This window comes from Apis florea, unplaced genomic scaffold (assembly GCF_048593485.1).
Source record: "Apis florea isolate Af1SG1 unplaced genomic scaffold, ASM4859348v1 contig_3587_pilon, whole genome shotgun sequence".
NCBI lineage: Eukaryota > Metazoa > Arthropoda > Insecta > Hymenoptera > Apidae > Apis > Apis florea.
In genome coordinates this window covers 3,190,163-3,207,850 of record NW_028256789.1, presented here as the reverse complement: position 1 = coordinate 3,207,850, position 17,688 = coordinate 3,190,163, and the positions used below count along the sequence as shown (strand labels likewise).

General features: G+C 42.7%; 1 protein-coding gene across 1 annotated transcript; it reads right to left on the bottom strand.

Moving 5' to 3' along the window:
* Nucleotides 1-118: 118 nt before the first annotated feature.
* flz (transmembrane serine protease filzig) lies at nt 119-12,595 on the bottom strand. The gene is made up of 8 exons (XM_012494908.3): nt 11,907-12,595; nt 6,988-7,075; nt 2,210-4,740; nt 1,714-2,152; nt 1,458-1,644; nt 1,116-1,381; nt 890-1,044; nt 119-819 (listed from the first exon to the last, which is right to left on the bottom strand). The coding sequence occupies exons 2-8, from the start codon at nt 7,073-7,075 to the stop codon at nt 658-660; spliced, it is 3,828 nt and encodes a 1,275-aa protein (XP_012350362.1). The 5' UTR covers nt 11,907-12,595; the 3' UTR covers nt 119-657.
* Between the last annotated feature and the right edge of the window lie 5,093 nt (nt 12,596-17,688).

Below are 17,688 nucleotides of genomic sequence, written 5' to 3'. Positions count from 1 at the left end.
TTCATATACTTTTATATACTCTTATTCTTATTCTTTTTCTAATTCTTATTCTTCTTTTCAGGTAAATGTGTATTTTTATTGGTGCGTGATAAAAGGATAAAAAGAAATAGTTATTATCTCGTATAAAAATGAGTTTAATAAATAACAGCTAACAACGAATAAATAACACACTTCGTAACTGTATACATATAGTACGTGTAATACGTACTCACGTATATACAATACATAACACGCAATACGTTCAATATTGGATGCACATAAATACACGGTGGTGAATTTTCGTATACTGTTAATAAAACATCTCGAAACATTTGCCAATAATCGATTGTAATATTATTTCAAAATTTAAACAATCGAGATAGACAAGAAAATTTATTTTGATTTGTTCTCTAACAAGTATCTACTTGTTAACAAAAAAAAGAAAAAAAAAGAAAAAGAAGAACGATAATCAGGTGACGCAAAGAAAAATTATTATTTAAACGAGGAAATAGTATACGAAACGTATTCATGTTCGTTTAGTCCTTTTAATCAATTGGACGATATACTTCAATCTATTTCGAAGGAAATAAATTAATTCTTCCTTTGTACATTTATACAAGTGGCACGTAATCATCGGTGCCTGTCACCTTGTCCAGGAAATACACTATTTTCTGTCTTTCAGACCCCAGTGATACTTTGTAACCAAGGTTTGAAATATGTTGTCCTCATGTATACACCTGGAAGATAAGGTGCAGCACATGTTATTCCATGCGATACCGTGCCTACTAAGAACCATCTTCCGTCTGGTCGTTGCATTACTAATGGACCGCCACTGTCACCCTGTACAATTAAACAAAAATAAGATAACGAATAATTCTCAAATTCACGAGAGGAAAAGAAATGAAAATACCTCGCAAGAATCTTTTTGTCCATTGGCATAACCCGCGCAGAGGAAGCTGTCGAGAATTAATTTAGAATGTCCAGCCGTCTGGAACATTTCTTGACATACAGAATTCTTAATTATAGGCACTTGAACTTCTTGTAGAACAGAGGGTACACCACCGTCTGCAAATTAATATTACTTATAGGGGCGTCGCTTAAAAATGAAGTACAATACGAAGAAAAGTGATACTGACTATACTTCAATCGTCCCCAGCCAGTCACAGTAGCCATTCTACCAGTGAAATCTATACCATCATCGGGCATACAAATTGGGATGATATGAACGTCAAATTGTACCGGTGATTCCAGTTCCAATAGAGCCAGATCACTCTCGAACGTAGTTGGATTGTAACCCCTGTTGACGATTACTCGGCGAACATTCCTCGTCATGCTTCGCTTTGCTTCCAATTCACCAGACAAATCGAATTCTCCAAAAACGGCGACCAAAGTTGCCAAAAATCTGACGACAATCATTTATCAGGATGATACAAATGGTGCTTCGTTCAAGAAATATTGAAAAATATCGAGTCACTTACCCTGGTTGACAGTGGGCAGCAGTGATGACGTACTTGTCTGTAATAAGAACACCGCCACATTTATTTTTGGTAAAGAGACCCAACCAAGTGGCCTCTCGAACTAAAACTTGCCACGGCCATTCGCCGAAAGTCGCCGCTTTACCACCGACGATTCTCCCAGATTTGACCAAAGGTCTTATCCCACATTCTGTGAAATTCCGTACGGATCAGTGAGAAAGAACTATCCACGATCGAAGTCAATCGCGAAAGAACTTACGAGAACGAAAGTCGTTCGATGAAGCGACCTGGGGACTCGTGGTAGTTTCGACTGCGCCGGAAGTACTAATCTCTTCCTCTACGAATGCCACTTCCGTACTCGTTGCCAACGTTGTAGCGGGCCTCTTGGTTGGCCTCGGACGTTTCGTTGTAATCTGGGGTTTCTTCGTGGTCGCACTAAACACGGTGGTTGGTTTCGGTTTCAGGGTAGTCGGTTTCGAAGGACGAGCTGGTTTCTCGGATGATATCGAAGGTTTCAAAGTAGTCGGGCGATTGATCGACGGCCTCTTGGTGGTCGCCGGTTTCTTCGTCGTGACGTACGAAGGTTTGGTCGTGGTGATTGGCTTTCGCGATGGCTTCTTCGTGGTGGTGACAGGCCTCTTCGTAGGCGGTGGAGCCGATGTCGCGTTGACGCGGTTGTACACGATGTCCTTCAGATCCTAAAGCAAAGTTATTATGACTTGACTGTTGGAATGAAAAATTGAGCGAGCGATTACCTGGAAGTTGTCTTGCAACGATTGCATGATCTTGTTCACGAACGTGTCCACTTTGTTGGTGAGTACGTCGTCCTCGATGAAGGTTGGTGTTGGAATATCGTTTTCACTTAATATCTCGATGTCTGGATAACCCGTGTTGTTGAAGGTTTCGACGATGGTTGGCTTTTCCTGTTGCGAGATCGGAATCGAAATATTGAGATTCGGATTTCGAACTGGGGGGAAATTGATCAGATCGTCGGGTGCAGCTGTCTCTTCGTCGCAGTGTGGCAGAGCGGTGGTTGGTCTGGGATACATCTCGGTCGAAACGATAGGATCTTTGAACACGACTGTGTGAACAGGCTCTCCTACGTTCTCCTCGTCGGTGAAAACTATGCTCGGAGGAGTGGATGGTCTCGGATGGAAACTCGGTTTGTTGGACCACGTAGAAAAGGTAGTCCAAATCGTGGGTCGTTTCGTCGACAGCCTCTCCGAATTTGTCTCGGCTTCGGTCTGGGAGGTTGTAGATTTCGTATTGTAACTGCTGTCCACCATTGGCTCAGAGGTAGTGCCATCTTTCACGTTCACGCTGAAGAAACTGGTCGAGACCACGTTGTTGGTGGCGACATTCGAGATAACTGTGCTGATGTTGTGAGTTATAGTTGTGGAAACACCGGGCTTTTTCGTGGTAAGGGGACCCGGTCTCGTCGATTCGATCGCGGGCCTGAAAATCGTGGTGGATCCAACGCTCTCCGCCACCGGCTTCCTCGTCACCGTTTTCTGGGTCGTCTCCGTGGTGAATTCCGTGCCTAAGGGTCCTAGGACAATGACTGTCGGCGCGGGTGGATTCGTCGTGGTTACTTTCACGGAATAATCGGAAGTCGGGACGCTGGTGAAAACCGATTGAGTGGACGGCCTCGAGGAATACGCGTTGGAGGTCGAATACGAAGCGTGAGTTGTATCCGCCGTTTCGTAGCTGTAATAATTTGACGATTGTCCCGGTTTATAGAAGGTGTAAGGGAAAGATTCGGCGGTGGTGGGTTGGGGAACGAAGGGGGATTTCGTGGAGATTCGAACCAACGACGGTTTCGAAGTTTCGTCGATGCTGACCCATTTATTAATAGACGAATTCGGTGTTTGAATCGTTGTACCCGTACCCGGTTTCGTGTCGTTCAGAATGGAGATTATGTGATTAATCGCTATTTCCTCCTTATCTATCATATCGTCCTTTTTATTGCCAGACGGTGCATCGTAAGTAATCGTCGGTACTCTCACTAATTCGTTCTTTTTGTCGGCTAGAACTGTCATCGGTGTAGTGGTTATTTTATTGATCGGTTCATCAGCCTCCACGTCCTTGATCGATACCCTTTCTTTCAGCGTGCTCACCTTTTCGAAGTTATCGATCGCCGTCTCCTGAGGGAGGGAAGCGGTCGTGAGCCTTTGCGTGTTGGCGTACAATTGGGTGACCGGCAATTTCGTCATCGACGACGTGCCCAACGTTTGATCGCCCGTGGATGCGTGCACCTCGTGCATGGAAGACGGAGATTGATCGGAGAATTTAATCCACTGCGTGGTCGATGCACCGATGTGATGAGTGGTGTCGTGCAAAGGCCTCTTAATTTCCGTATACGACACACTTTCGGTCACTCTCGGCCTCTGAGTGGTGCTCAAAGTTTCCGTCACTTTCTTCTCCTCCACGGTCGACTCGACCGCGTTAGGTTTGAACAAATCGTCGGGATTGTTTGTCTCGTTTAACATGGTTCCGTTCTCGTTCAACAATATCGTGTCGGGCGAGGTGTGATTGAGGTTTTGGCCCAACCCTTGGGAAAACAGGGCCGGAAGTTGGTCGACCGGATCGGCTATCTGAAGTATCTGATCCGGGCTTAGTAACGTGGTAACCGGATTAATAACAGGATTGTTCTGGTGATTCTGTATTTTGTTGTTATTCGAGCCGGAATGAGTCAACAATCCCGGAAGACCCAGATCGTCCAAGATGTTCTGCTGACCCAGCAGAGCCGGAAAATCTTCTTCGAGATGGGTTACGTCTGGTTGCGCGGGTAATTGCGGTTTCTCCGCGTTTTCAACGCTATCTTGGATCTGCACTCCGGATATCGATTTCGTGGTGGTCGAAGGGGCGTCGAACGTTGAAATTTTAGTGTACGTGATTCCTTGATTTTTCTCCATTTGAGTGGACGCGTGATGAATATCCATCTTGACGGTGTTGGTGTCCTGGGACACCGTCATCCCGAGCGGCGTCCCGTCCGAATTTAACAAGATTGGAATATCCGGGACGTGATCGATTTCGTGCACGTTGAATATTTCATCGGTGCCCGGAACCGTGTCCTCCACGTTGCCTCCGGTCAAAGTTTTCGACGGCAGTTGGCAGCATGCGCCAAAAAGGAAACCGTCCATACAAGCGCCGACCACTTGTCCATTTCGTCGCGAGCATTCGTAATTGAACATGCATATCGCTGGCTCGTTTGGCCTCACCCGGGATGGCATCGTCGGTTGACACGCTTTCGGCACTATTCTATACCCGCCGAACAATCTCCTACCTGTACGAACAAATTAATCGTTAATCGTAATTCTATTTCGATTTTTCTTTTCCTCGCGCGATAGCGGTTCGCGAAAACAGGGCGAGATTTTATTATTCCAATCGTCGTGCTTCGTGCTGCCGCAATTAGTCGCCGAGCCTACAACGGTTCACGATAAACGAGGTGAAAACGAAACTAACTCGACTCGTTTGGTATTCGGAATTTAATCGTACAGACATGCAAATCAGGGGAACGACTTGTCTCAAATTGTTGCGTTCCAATTTTTACGGGCCGTTGTTGAATTTGAATTTTTTACGTTTGTCGCAAATTAATTTTGTTTCGTTTCGTTTTTCTTTCTTTTCTTTCTTTCTTTTCTTTAGGTAAATCCGAAGTACATTCCAATTTTAATAATGGAAATTCGTGGAATAGGAAAGTTTACGATTCGACAGATAAGAATTACAGTTTTAAAGCATCTCTTTATATGCGTTTATATTTGTAAAAGTTAGTATTTAGTGTGATCGGTTATGCTCAGGTGACTAAGCCATAGGCGAGCAAGCATGTAGGCTTTGCACGTGCCTCCTTATATGCCTGCATACCGTCAATATAATGACCTACTCCGTGAATCGTTCGAGTAGAGCTTGTCAGGATTCTTCCAGCGTTCCAGATTTTTCTTTTCTTTTCTTTTTTTTTTTTTTTTTTTTTTTCTCTCCTTTATTTTATTTTATTTCGTTCACGGACTTTCGTTTCGCTCGTCGAACTGTGTCACGCGTCGAGCGATGCGAACGCGAATATTTTTCAAATCTATCTTATCAATCATCGTTAGATTCATCTTTCTTATTTATTTATTCGGAATATTGAAGCGTTATACGTGGTTATTTTTATCCACGAGAGAATAAGTTGCAATTAATTAAGCTCAATTGAGGTTGAATAATCCGCTATTACGCGGAACCGTAATAATCTTTCGTGAAATACAATTAAAAGTATTTTGAAATTTTGTTGTTCTAATTGCACAATTATTATTTCTATCGCGTTGCTTATTGTAGCGCGCGTAATTAGAAATTTTAATTAATAGCATAACATCGAATCCGATTGTAATATCAATTACCTAATCTTGGTTATCTTAAACAGTGGCTAATAATAGAGGTAGCGCACCATTTAAGCAGAATAAATACGATTACGTGATTTCCTGGACGAGAAAATGGAAATGAGAAAGTGATAAGGATCTTGCGTGAAATAAATATCGATCGATAACGGAATTCAGTAATCTTTTCTTCGTCGAGAAAATCGATCGAAATTTTTCTCTTCTTCCCTTCTTCTTCGTTAAACCTGTTTCCACTCTTGTGCTCGGCTATTGCTCGAGATAGCACGCGTTATCGATACACGAGCCATGCGCTACGAAACGACCATCATGCTCTCGTTTTAAAATATTCCTGAATGTAAATGAGGGGGGTGATACAATATGCGTGATACTTTATACCGATGCTCGAAATTTCCGTCGAAATTATTGGGAACAACGTGCATCTAGAATGAGATACGCACACACCGCTGTAAATACGCGTCTCGTGGAATTCACGACTTTCGAAAAGGAAGTGAGTATGTAAGTGGAATTTGGTGTCAATGTTGGTACGTGCTCGATTGGTAAAAAAGTCACGAACCCACGTGTATACGAACGGATCATATTCGAAACTCGCAGGTATTAATTGATAATATGGGTGCGATTAAAAAAAATTCTATGAATAACTTAGAGGTTGGAGAGGGAAGACGCGCGTGGGAAGAAGTGCGTTTGTTTTATCGGGTTGACGCATGCAATTACTGGTGTAAAAGAGAATCGAGGAGCCACCGTGTTATCGGTTAAAACGAACGCGTGTAACAATGCGGTGAACCGAGTCGAGTGGATAGAAGATTATGGGATTCCACGCGATCGAAACTTTCTCATTGACATTTTCCTCGCCTCTACGGTCGAGATACGAGATGCACCACGGGAAAATAAACGTTTTACGCGGGGTCGCGAAAATTAGTTGTGGAAAATTTCCTGCCAACTTTCCCCGCGATCAATTGATATTTATCGCTTCTGATCAAGATGCGGGAAGGGAAAAGAATTCGGTCGAGCCGTGCAATTTGTTGAACTTATTTACGGAAGTTACACGCGATGGTGTGCAGCCGTGAACCGAAGACAGAGAGATGACGATCTATTCGTCCATCCATGTATCGGTATTCATTAGTCGTGTGATTTACACCTAGTTTCTCGTTACATAATGTAATTGTTACCTGTGGCTTCGGGCACGTAAGAGCGTGAAATGACGGACATTGAAGAAAGGATGACGAGTAATAAATGGATACTCTTCCCGACAGCCATCTGTAACAAAAAGGACGCGTGAAAATTATCAAACAATTTGTTCGGCAATTAGGGGAAACGATTTTATAATATTTCTAATAAGTAAGAATATAGAGATAACAATTAATCGTTATTTTTAAATCAACTTGCATTACACATATACCAGCCTTTCGTAACGGTACAAGAAATTAGTACCGTGCGTGCGTCGCAAAAGCCACGCGTTATAAACGAATTTATACCCAATTTTAATTTGCCACTCACCTTTCCTTCGTTCGGTTTTTGTTAATCCATTAATAAGAATAAATGAAAAAAAAATCTTGAAAACGGAATTTAACAAGCGGCGTTATTTTTTCACGAATGGCGGACGTATTCGAAACGACAATAAGAAGAAGAAGAAGAAGAACGAGATCATTTTCTTCCTTAACGAGAGACAATTAGAGGAGCGGATTGTGGTGGGACAAGCAAAGATAGGATCGAGATTCAAAGAAATGATTCAAGGGTTCAGGATTTTATATATCATCGCTCCGGGATCTTCTCGGTTTTCCTCATCTCACGATACTTTCCGAGATTTACACGCTCACGTGCGTGTCTCGAAGGTGAGCACACACGGTATCCCTTCGTGTCCCGAAATCCCGTTATACAGTCAGTCGGTTCAGAGTCAGTGTTCCCTCTACGTATCTCTACGGCTGCTGGTGATGCTAAACAGAGAAGCGGGGAACGCGGCGATGATGACGAAGAAGAAGAAGAAGAAGAAGAAGAGCGAAGAAAGGAGGCAGAGGCGACCATCGCTCTCGCGTCGATCTCGGCGTCGATTCGAGGAAAGAGAGGAAAGAAAGGAGGCCGTGAGAAAGACGAAGAGAGCGAACGAACGAACCGATTGCTCGAACGTTGTTGCTTCACCGGTAACCTAGTTACCAATTCCCCCTCACCGTCCTATTCTCTTCCTCCTTCCTCTGACCTTCTTAAGAATTAAATTAAATTCGATCCTCTGTGCGTGTAATTTAACCGTTCGATCATCGTCATTCGTAGAAAATCGATCGACGCGTTTTCCTATTATACGACGTTTCCAAGATTTTCGAATGAACAAACGGAGTTGGAGTTAAAAAAGTTGGAGTCAACAGTCTACGTATTTTTTTTTCTTCCTTTTTAACACGTCAATGCGTTTCTTCTTCGAGAATAGAGCAACAGAGGAACGGAGAAATTCAAGAGTGGAGGAAGATACCGGTACTAGAAATTATCAATTCCTCGTGTTATCCATTGACTTCTTTTTTTTTTTTCTTTCTTTTTCCTCTGTTCCGGAATGTCATTACACGCACGCAACGCTTAACTATATATACATATATATATATACATATATATATATATGCATGCGGGAACCGCGACAATTCATTGGAAATTCGTTTTCTATCGGCCGGTAATCACAAACGTCATGCAAAAGTATGTAGAAAGTTCAACCTTTTCTGGTATTTAGGACCGTCCGTGTGAACCCTGCACCGGTTCCGATACCGTGATCGCAGGGAGAAAGTATCGTTTCGACTTGTGTGCAAAATCGATTACATCGACGGTATTATGAGATACCGTGAATAATTTCACGGTGTGCGTTCGTACGCATCCAGAGGAGGATTTCAAGTTGATAACGCTTGACAATAATTCCCTTTCGTTGGTCGCGCTATGCAAGCGACGAGCCGCGTGCTACGCGTGTAAATACGCGGAAGTCACTTTCCTTCGAATCGTTCCGTTTCTCGGGCTTCGGTTTCAAGTAATTTCGATCGCGACAAAAACAGAGGGAAGAAGGAGATGAGGGTAATTATCGTTAACGATCTTTTCATTCCTGCATAGTGGTTAACAGTTGGTTAACAGTCGGTTGGTTAAAGGAAAGAAAGAAAAAAAAAAAAGGAAAAAAAGAATCTCGACTAAAGAGAGACGAGCGATAGATTTAACGAGACTTTTACTTGTTACTTGTGCGTCATAGTCATCAATTTCACGTGACCAATCGTCCAATACAATTTTTGCATACGCGGCAGAGAAGAAATTAAAAGGCGAGACGAATTTTATAACACGGATGAATGAAACGAGTGTTGCGATAAATTATAGTTCGAAGCTCGATTTCGCGTAAAATTTTACACACACGTGCAATCCTGCAAAAGGACAGGTCACCGTTACTTCAATGGAAAATCATGCATTTCCTTTAAACGCGGTTGAAACGCCGCTCGAAACCTGCTCGACAAACTTTCAACAAATGCAAAGAACAATCCTATACAAATTTCAACCGCACATCCGGGTAGAATACGTTCAAATTGATCTCTCGTCCGAGAAGGATCGCCTCCTGGACGGCGTGTACGAGAAGAGGAGGGCACCCTGTATGCGCACGAAGATCCGGACACGATCTCCTCGCGCGGGATAAAAGAGTTGACTCTCCGAGTGCCTCGAAAATTCTTCGCCGTTCGTTGGCCGTTCGTCAGTATGCGAGGAAGAAGTTCTTCCTACCGAAACACACGAGTGCGTGACTACAGGTATGCATAGGATTCTGCGCGCACGCGTAAACTTGGGAGAAAGCTCAGTTCGACTCTTCTTCATTATTGGATCTGGGTGACCCGATTGGCTTGCCCTCGTCGACCAACCGAGAAATTTCATCGTCATCGTCGTCGTTCTCGCCCTCTTCCACGTTCTTTCTCTGCTTCGAGTCGGATCTACGATTTACGATCGTTTCGACGATCGATCGCACCGTGTCTTTGCTATTATACGAAACCAATTATCCAATCCATTGTCGTTTATTTATCATTGTTTGTTATCTGTTTACGTTTTAATCTCGATCGAGCACAAAGATCGTGCGATGAAACGATTCGTTTCAAATTAAAATCGATGCAGTTGCAATGATGAGCGGGATAAGGTTCGTTCCTCGAAAATGGATATTTTGAAAAAATGATACAAGATGCGCTTTCACCGAGGTGTCGCATCACCTTGATCGTTCGTGCAAAACCGATCACCGTGCCTCCGCACCGGTTCGACTCGAGCGATCGCTTATACTCGCCTATCTCGCTACGAATTGTCGAAAGGGAAAGCGATGAATTATTACATTTCGTATCGGAAATGTAAAAAAATAATGGAAAGGAAGCGGGGTGGAGCAATCGACGTAAACGACGACGGCGCTATAAATCGGAGTGGGAAGAAATTATTCCACGACCACTTTCTTCCCATTGTGCATGCCGAAATAAAGGTGTTCGCTTTGAACAACTTCGAAAGGGACAGTGCACCGTCTGCATTTTAAGAGGGCCCCGAAAAGCGGAACCCTCGAATGTAGGGCGGCAAGAGCAACGAGAACAAACACGCCAACCCGGCTAATCTACGTTAGTCACGCTGACAGAAGTCGATCATTACAAAGTCGTACTTCCTTGATAAACTAATAATTACGGGGAAAATAATAAGCGCGTTAAATTACGTTACACGCAACTTGTCACGAGTCTACGCTTTTGCTCTGTTATTTTGCATTATCCGTGCAATTTAGATCTTCTGTATCAACGCGCATGCAACAATCGAGCAACGTGCCGTTTATTCGGTGCAGCGCTTGTCAATCGCGAAACATTTCGATCCGGATTCGTTGCTCCGTTTGGAATGAGGAGCGAATCAACGTTAAACGTACAAATCAACGACTAAGATTGGAAAGAGTGACACGAGCCGGCTGACAACCGTTACCAACTTACCACTACCCGGTTGTGTGGCATACCTAACTTAGCTACGCACACGCAGCTGCGCGCTTATACTAGTCGAAGCTATGTGCCAGACGCCGCTCGGGGTCAACGCGAGGAATCTTATTCCCATCTTGTTCCCAAAGTCTCTTCCTTCCAAAGTTTCGCGCGCGGACGTTCGATCGAACGTTGGAAATATGGAACGATAAGAGATGAACGGAGTTGTCTCGAACATCGCTTCTGCTCGAAATCTATCTATCTTTAACTCTCTGGGTCGTCAAACTCTACGCGACACATTTTTCCAGCGTTGATTTTCGATCGAAGAAACGAAGAAATTTATCGAATCGTGTCGAAATTTGGGAATAGATGTCCAGAATCGAAGAAACAAAGTTGTGGATAATGATAGTGTGGAAATTTTAACGATAATAATAACGCGATCGTGAGAGAGTTGAAGCGTTGGATGCTCGTTCAAAAATATAATTGCGCGTTTGACTCGGTTGTTTAATCTCGAGAAATGGGATTTTAAAGAGGTACAACGTGTAGGTAACGACGCGTGGATGAGATCACCGAGAATGGAAGATCGGAAGAAAAGAGAGGGGAAAAAAAATGGAGGAATAAGGATGCGGTGAAGCAGCGGAGCATGCCAAATGATCTTCTATGTATATCGCCCCGTTTACTACGGGCCAAAGTCGGAAACCCAGCTTTCTCCTGCCTCCACGGTCAGGTTACCTTGTGTACGATCGTACTTGATTCCTGATCACGTCCTGGTTCCGATAAACGATCCTACGATTCGGATTGACCGATATTTTTCTTGGTCCTTGCTACTATCAAACTACTTTCTACATTAATATTTATCGCATTGTTTCCACTCGATCGACGTGGAACGGAAAGCACGCAGCAAAGTGTCACCGTCCGAAGTGAACGAAGATCGAGATAGCGTAAAGTGGATCGATCGAATAAAATTAACCGAATTTAAAATTCGTCCAAGATCAATCTCATTGCGATCTCGATCATTTGAGCGCTTTGTTAAAATTTATAAATCGATATATATATATATATGTATATCGATGTGTGCATAAGTGTGTAATATTGAAACGAATTTACTCAAGAAATTGTTGTCAAGAATGTTTGACCGAGAACTCCGATTTTTAACGAGCAACACTTACCGTATTAACGTATTAACCGTGATACGTTCGTCGATTCGTCAGACTCGTCTCATAACGTTGCCTTAAATCCTCGACACAAGCCCCTCGTCGGTCGTTCTCCAAAAGAAGAAAACACGACCCTTTCTCTCTCACGTCACACGAACGTTTCCTTCGCCAAGTTCACACCTTCTCACCCCGATTTTTCCGCACTTGGTCACACAACTTCCTCCACTTCCCTTTCCCCGTTTCGCGCCTTATACGAATACGTATACCCGAACGTCTGCTACATAGACAGACAGACGGACAGATAGAGAGAGAGAGGGGGAGAGACAGAGAGAGAGACAGAGAGAGAAGGCGAATTTTCCGTCAGGATCGACATGCACTGATATCTAACAGGCGAATCCAATCCACGATACACCTTCGATTAACGATTAACTTGTTAAATTGGAAACGTTTGCCGGTTGGCATCCGATCTGTGGAAATCTGTGGAAATGCAGGCGTGTCGGAATCGGGGTGGACAGTAGTGGACGGTGGTAGTCAATGACACACGGAGGCTACAACCGGCAAACCTGTTCGATTGAACTTTTCACGCGATCTCTAATGCCGATCTCTTCCGCGCACCGTTCGCCCATCCGGTTAGTCAAGTGGATGGTGGCTGTCTGCTTGTTGTACCTCGTGCCACGGCATGTGCTGGAATCGCATGGCTAAGTCATAAGCGGCGCCTTGGAACAGGGATCGTGGTGGTGGTCGAGGAGAAGAACAGGAGAAGAAGTGGTGGAGGTCGATTATGGTGGAGGCAACGTGGTGGCCGGGAGGACCGGCCGATCGCGACGATCGAAGAAGTGGGGGCAGGGAGGGGGGTCGTACGTTCGAAGGCGTACGAAGAAGAAGCGGTGGCGAGCATCGGGCGTCATCGGGGAGAAGGAAGGGGAGGAGGAAGGAGAGAGAGAGAGAGAGAAAGAGAGGGAACGAGGAGAAATCGAAGTGGGCCAGTGACCAGGTCACGTGGAGAAGAACGAGGGCCCAACGCGCGCACGACAGCGACACACTGTCCTACTCATCGGGATCGTCGTCGCTTCTATCTGTCCATTCAGGAAACGCGTCGCGATGCATTCAGCCTCCGCTTGTCCGCTTAATTCATAGTTAGATCGGTCTGAAAAGAGGGAAGCGAAGAAAAGGGGGAGGAATGGCGACGAACGCGAGGAAAGCGCGAGAGAATATCGAGAGAGCTTAAGGGAAGAATCGATTAAGGGAAGGATAGTGATATTGTAGTTCGATTGTATTGGTTGATGGAAAATTTTGAGACACGTTTTATCCATTCATGGCAGAAAGGAGTTATTTATAACTCGCAAAGTTTCGAGGACGAGGGTGCGATGTTTCGAAAGTTCATCCCATTGACAGGGGGAGTTGACAAGAAGGTGATTGATCTCTTGATAGGTAAATTCTCGAAGAATTTAAATCCTGTACGGGTAAAAATTATGGGACGGAGCCGCTGAATATAACCAAGTTTATAAAGGAGAATATTTAAGTAACTGGTTTCCTTTGTTTAAACATATCTGGTAAATAGACGATTTCTCTTGCAAGTCGTTTGGCAAAAGGAAACGAACTTCTTTTATATCCATTTGCTGATTAATGCGATGGTAATAATTTTAAATGAATTACTACACAAAACAACTTTCATAAGAATTATTGGATTTTGTTGATTAAATTGATTCGAAATTTCCATTCAGTATCTTCGATCGGTGTAGTGAATCACGGTGTAGTTAAATATTGGAATTAAATAAATTTCAATATTGAATTAATTGCGGATAATATCCGTTTGGTATCGAATACGATCGAATGGTATTGATAAATTCATCCGTGAAATTGGAACAAAAGAAAAATTGACATCGATAAAGTAGAATCGGTAGAAAAAAAATTAACACGACCGAGAGAATCTCAATTTGATCGAATTTCACTTCATTTCGGAGTCAGATCGTCTATCTATGTCAACTGCTTATGACGAATCGTATCGTGATACCATTTCAAAAATCGAACGTATAATTATTAAAAATTGAACGCGCGTGCAACGTTAAGAAATTGGAAAAATTATTTTTCCAATTTAACTCCCAGAGTTATCGCAATAATTATTTCATTTTGGGGACAAGGGGATGACACTTCTTTCGGTGAAAGAAGGAAAGAAACTCTGATATCGATACCAATTTTCCACGAGAGAAATTTGATATGCAAACGTGTAAATTATCGAAATGTTCTTTTTTTTTTTTTCCTTTTGCCGAGAAAAAGATTGGAATAATCGTTATTTGGAGAAAGTCCGCTTTTCCTATCATCCCGATTGAAACTAAATTGATACTCGAAGCGTCACGATATATCCAAGATTCGAAATCTCACGAGGTCAAAGTCGCAAAGTGTGTCAAACTTGGCCTTTTACGGTACCTTCGGATTCGCCTTGTGATTAAGAATTCCGGATAAGATCTCGTCTCTAACATCTTTGTCCTGTCGTCGCAACACGCGGAGAGCACGCAGTGGCGGATCTCTTTGGAATAATTATGCATTTCAGACGCGGCTATCGGTGGTGTGTACAACATTTAGAGAGTGGATAAAATTCAATTCTTGATCGCGAACGTGACTCGGCCTAAGTAGGCCAGGACCTCTACCTTTCAGCGCGCAATGTTTTCTTTGATGCCGATATGCCATCCCATTTGTTCAGAAATACAACGACCGAGAGTGGATATAATTGATTGGCGAATAAAATATCTCGGATCGAATTATTGTTGGATCGAAACGAGCGATCGTGTGGGAACGCCTCGTTGTAGAAATTTACGAACAAAGTTTTCGTATATTTTTTTTTTTTTTTTTTTTACGTCAATTCTTACGAATTCTAATCGTCTCAATGAGATGCCGAGATCATACGCACGCGTGTGTTTATCTGTACAGTTATTTTGTACGCACGCTTAAAATACGATCGTTGAAAAGAGACGATGGATCCCCTCCATCCAAGGGAAATTATCTTCTTTCCCTTGAAAGATGCGAATAGCGGGAAATTTTTCTATATTTTTTTTCTCTCTCTCTCTCTTCTCTAAAAAGAACGTAACACAAGGTTACGAGAACAAATATTTGACCGTGATCGTGACTTTGGTCAAGTAGGTTGAAACTCTTTAAATGGATTTTACACCTTCGTGAATTTACAAAGAACACCGGCGGTATTGCGAGTCACCGTAACGATTAACAAATTTTTCTTAATTAACGTCATTATAGCGATTAATTGGTTTGTGTGGCGTAACGATCGTCGAGTAGAATGCTTCCATCACTTTGAGAAATTGTGGCAAATTAGTGAAAGAAATAGCAATAACGAAATTGTTACGTAAAAAGTAAGCTTATCTTTAAGCAGGTGGATTCAAAGAGGAAAAAAATCTTTAAAACGATGCTATCCATCTAAATGAAATTTTGCCCGTATCTACGAAGATTCCAAGAAGAAAAAGACGTAAATCAATAAGTGCAAAGGCATAAAACGATTTTATTGTTATTATTATTTTTTTTTTTCATCGTTCATTCCTTATCGTAAAACGTAGCGAAACATTTTTAAATTAGCTACTACTACACCGCCACAAATTTTGGTCGATTGTTGCAACACCTAACCATTCCAAGTAAAAATCCAATCGAGGAGCATTTTTAGGTCGTGACCCCATAACCCATGGGAAGACACCCGCGAGAAGGAACGAGAGGAGAAACAATCGATGGTCATGACCCAGGACACGGTCGACAAAACTAGGTCAGAATTTAGTTACGTCTTTTCACGTTCGCCGCATCATTTTTCTTTACCGTTGCTCGTACGAATTCACCAGGCTTGCACGCACGACAACAACCTTTCTCCTTCCCTCCTTTTTTCTTTAATTCCAAATTTTTCTATAAAAAAAAAAAAAATCATTTCGCTCTTTTTCCAAAAGGCTCTTCTCGGAAGAAATATTCCGAAAAAAAAAAAAAATATTACGCTTGTTTTCGGAAAAACGTAGTTCATCGATCGCGATAAAGGATCGACAGTCCTTGACTCGATTAATTACGCGAGTTAAAAATCTCAGAATCGTGTGTTGCGTAGCCACGAATGGTGGAGTACTATGTTGCTGACAAACGTGACGTCATTCCCGAGTCTAGTAAGGTCAGACCATGACCCTGCCCGATTCGAACAAAATCTGTTGATCGATCAGTGGCGTTCTAGGGCGCCGACGCGCCTCGTCCCTCGTCGCTTTCGCGCTCCTTCTAGCCCGGATAAGATCCTTCTTTCAGCGTACCACTTTTCTTTCCATACTCTGTTTGCATGCTGAATCGTAATATCACGCGATACGTAAATTGCTGCTTTCGTTTCGGCAAATAGAACTCGGTGGAAGAAAAAAAAGAGAGAAGGAAGAAGGGGAAAGGCTGGGGATAATCGTATCGTCGAACGTTTCCGTATTCGATTCAATCGTAATCGTATCGCGTCGCGGAGGGATAGCTGGCAGAAATTTTGCGCGTTTTTGCGGGGCGATTGGTGGTGGGTGAAGGCCGTCAATGGTCTCTTACCTGTTTATCCGCGCAGTTTCGTGACTTCATAAGGAAAAGGCGGAGGTAGCTGGCTTTCTCCAAAGCCACTTAACCCGGTCCAGTAACATCCATCCATGAACCGTCACGCCTGTGACATTTTCGATTGCTTCGTATCGCAGTTAGTGTAATCGCGGGAATCCCTTTTACGATTACGTTCCCCGGTTAAGCTGGAAATCGATCAAGATAAACAGGTAATTTTACAGTCGACGGCCGAGGCGTGGCAGGATATACATAAAACCGCGCAAACAGGAATTACGAACGATTATTGTTTTCTCGAGACGCCACAATGTATTCCATGCGGTTTGTAACAGTTACATTCTTGTGTTACTGTTCCAATTAGGGGTTTAGGTACGGAGCTTGAACACGTTGAAATCACTCGCTTTTCCATGAAATTAAAATAAATTACTTTTTATTCTTTTTATTCTTTTTCTTATTATTTTACGAGCAACGTTGTGTTGTGGATGAAACGATAAAAATTGTTCGAAACGGAAAATAACGAGATGAAGGAAGAACGTGTGGGTATTTTACTCTTTTTGAAACTGCATAGTCGAAATTAAAATTCGCAAAATTCATGTTAGAAGATATGTCGAGCAGCATTTGTCGGAAAGGGATCCATCTCCAGTTTTTTTTTTTTCATTTTTTATTCTTGCCCTAAAGTCACGAATGTGCATGCAAACATTCGAGAAGAAGAGATTCGCTTCTTCTTATACGTCGCTTCGAAACGCATTAACCGAGCATGATTAGTTGTTCAAGTGGACGAAAAGAAACTGCACGAAATTTTTTTCAATTATTATATCGGAATTGATTATAATAGTAACACGAGAAAGCAAGAAAACGATGATGTTAAATAATGGAACATGAAGTTAAAGTTAACATACCGATGAAATGGCGTGAAAGGAGAGAGAGTTACATTCTCGATGACATCGTAGCACAATTGGGCGCGACAATCTGTTTGCCCCATTCAACCAACTTTAAAAACCGCGATACTTTCTAGGCCAGGCTATCTATCGGCGAGAAAACGATTGTCGATTATGTCTTATTGACTTCTTTTCCTTCTTTTTTTTTTCTTTTCTTTTCTTTTCTTTTAATCCATATAAAAAAACGTCCAATTATCCCAATTATCGATTATAAAAATAAAGTAAGCCTGATTACGTATAAGATATTATAAAATTCCATTGATAATTTCCGATTTAAATTCTCTTAAATTCATTATTTTTTGATTAGTGAT

Coding starts and splice junctions, on each gene's coding strand:
- flz (XM_012494908.3), bottom strand. CDS start 7,075: ATGGCTGTCGGGAAGAGTATCCATTTATTACTCGTCATCCTTTCTTCA. Junction 1,382..1,457: donor GCTGCCCACTGTCAACCAGG/GTAAGTGACTCG, acceptor GATTGTCGTCAG/ATTTTTGGCAACTTTGGTCG. Junction 820..889: donor GACAAAAAGATTCTTGCGAG/GTATTTTCATTT, acceptor TTAATTGTACAG/GGTGACAGTGGCGGTCCATT.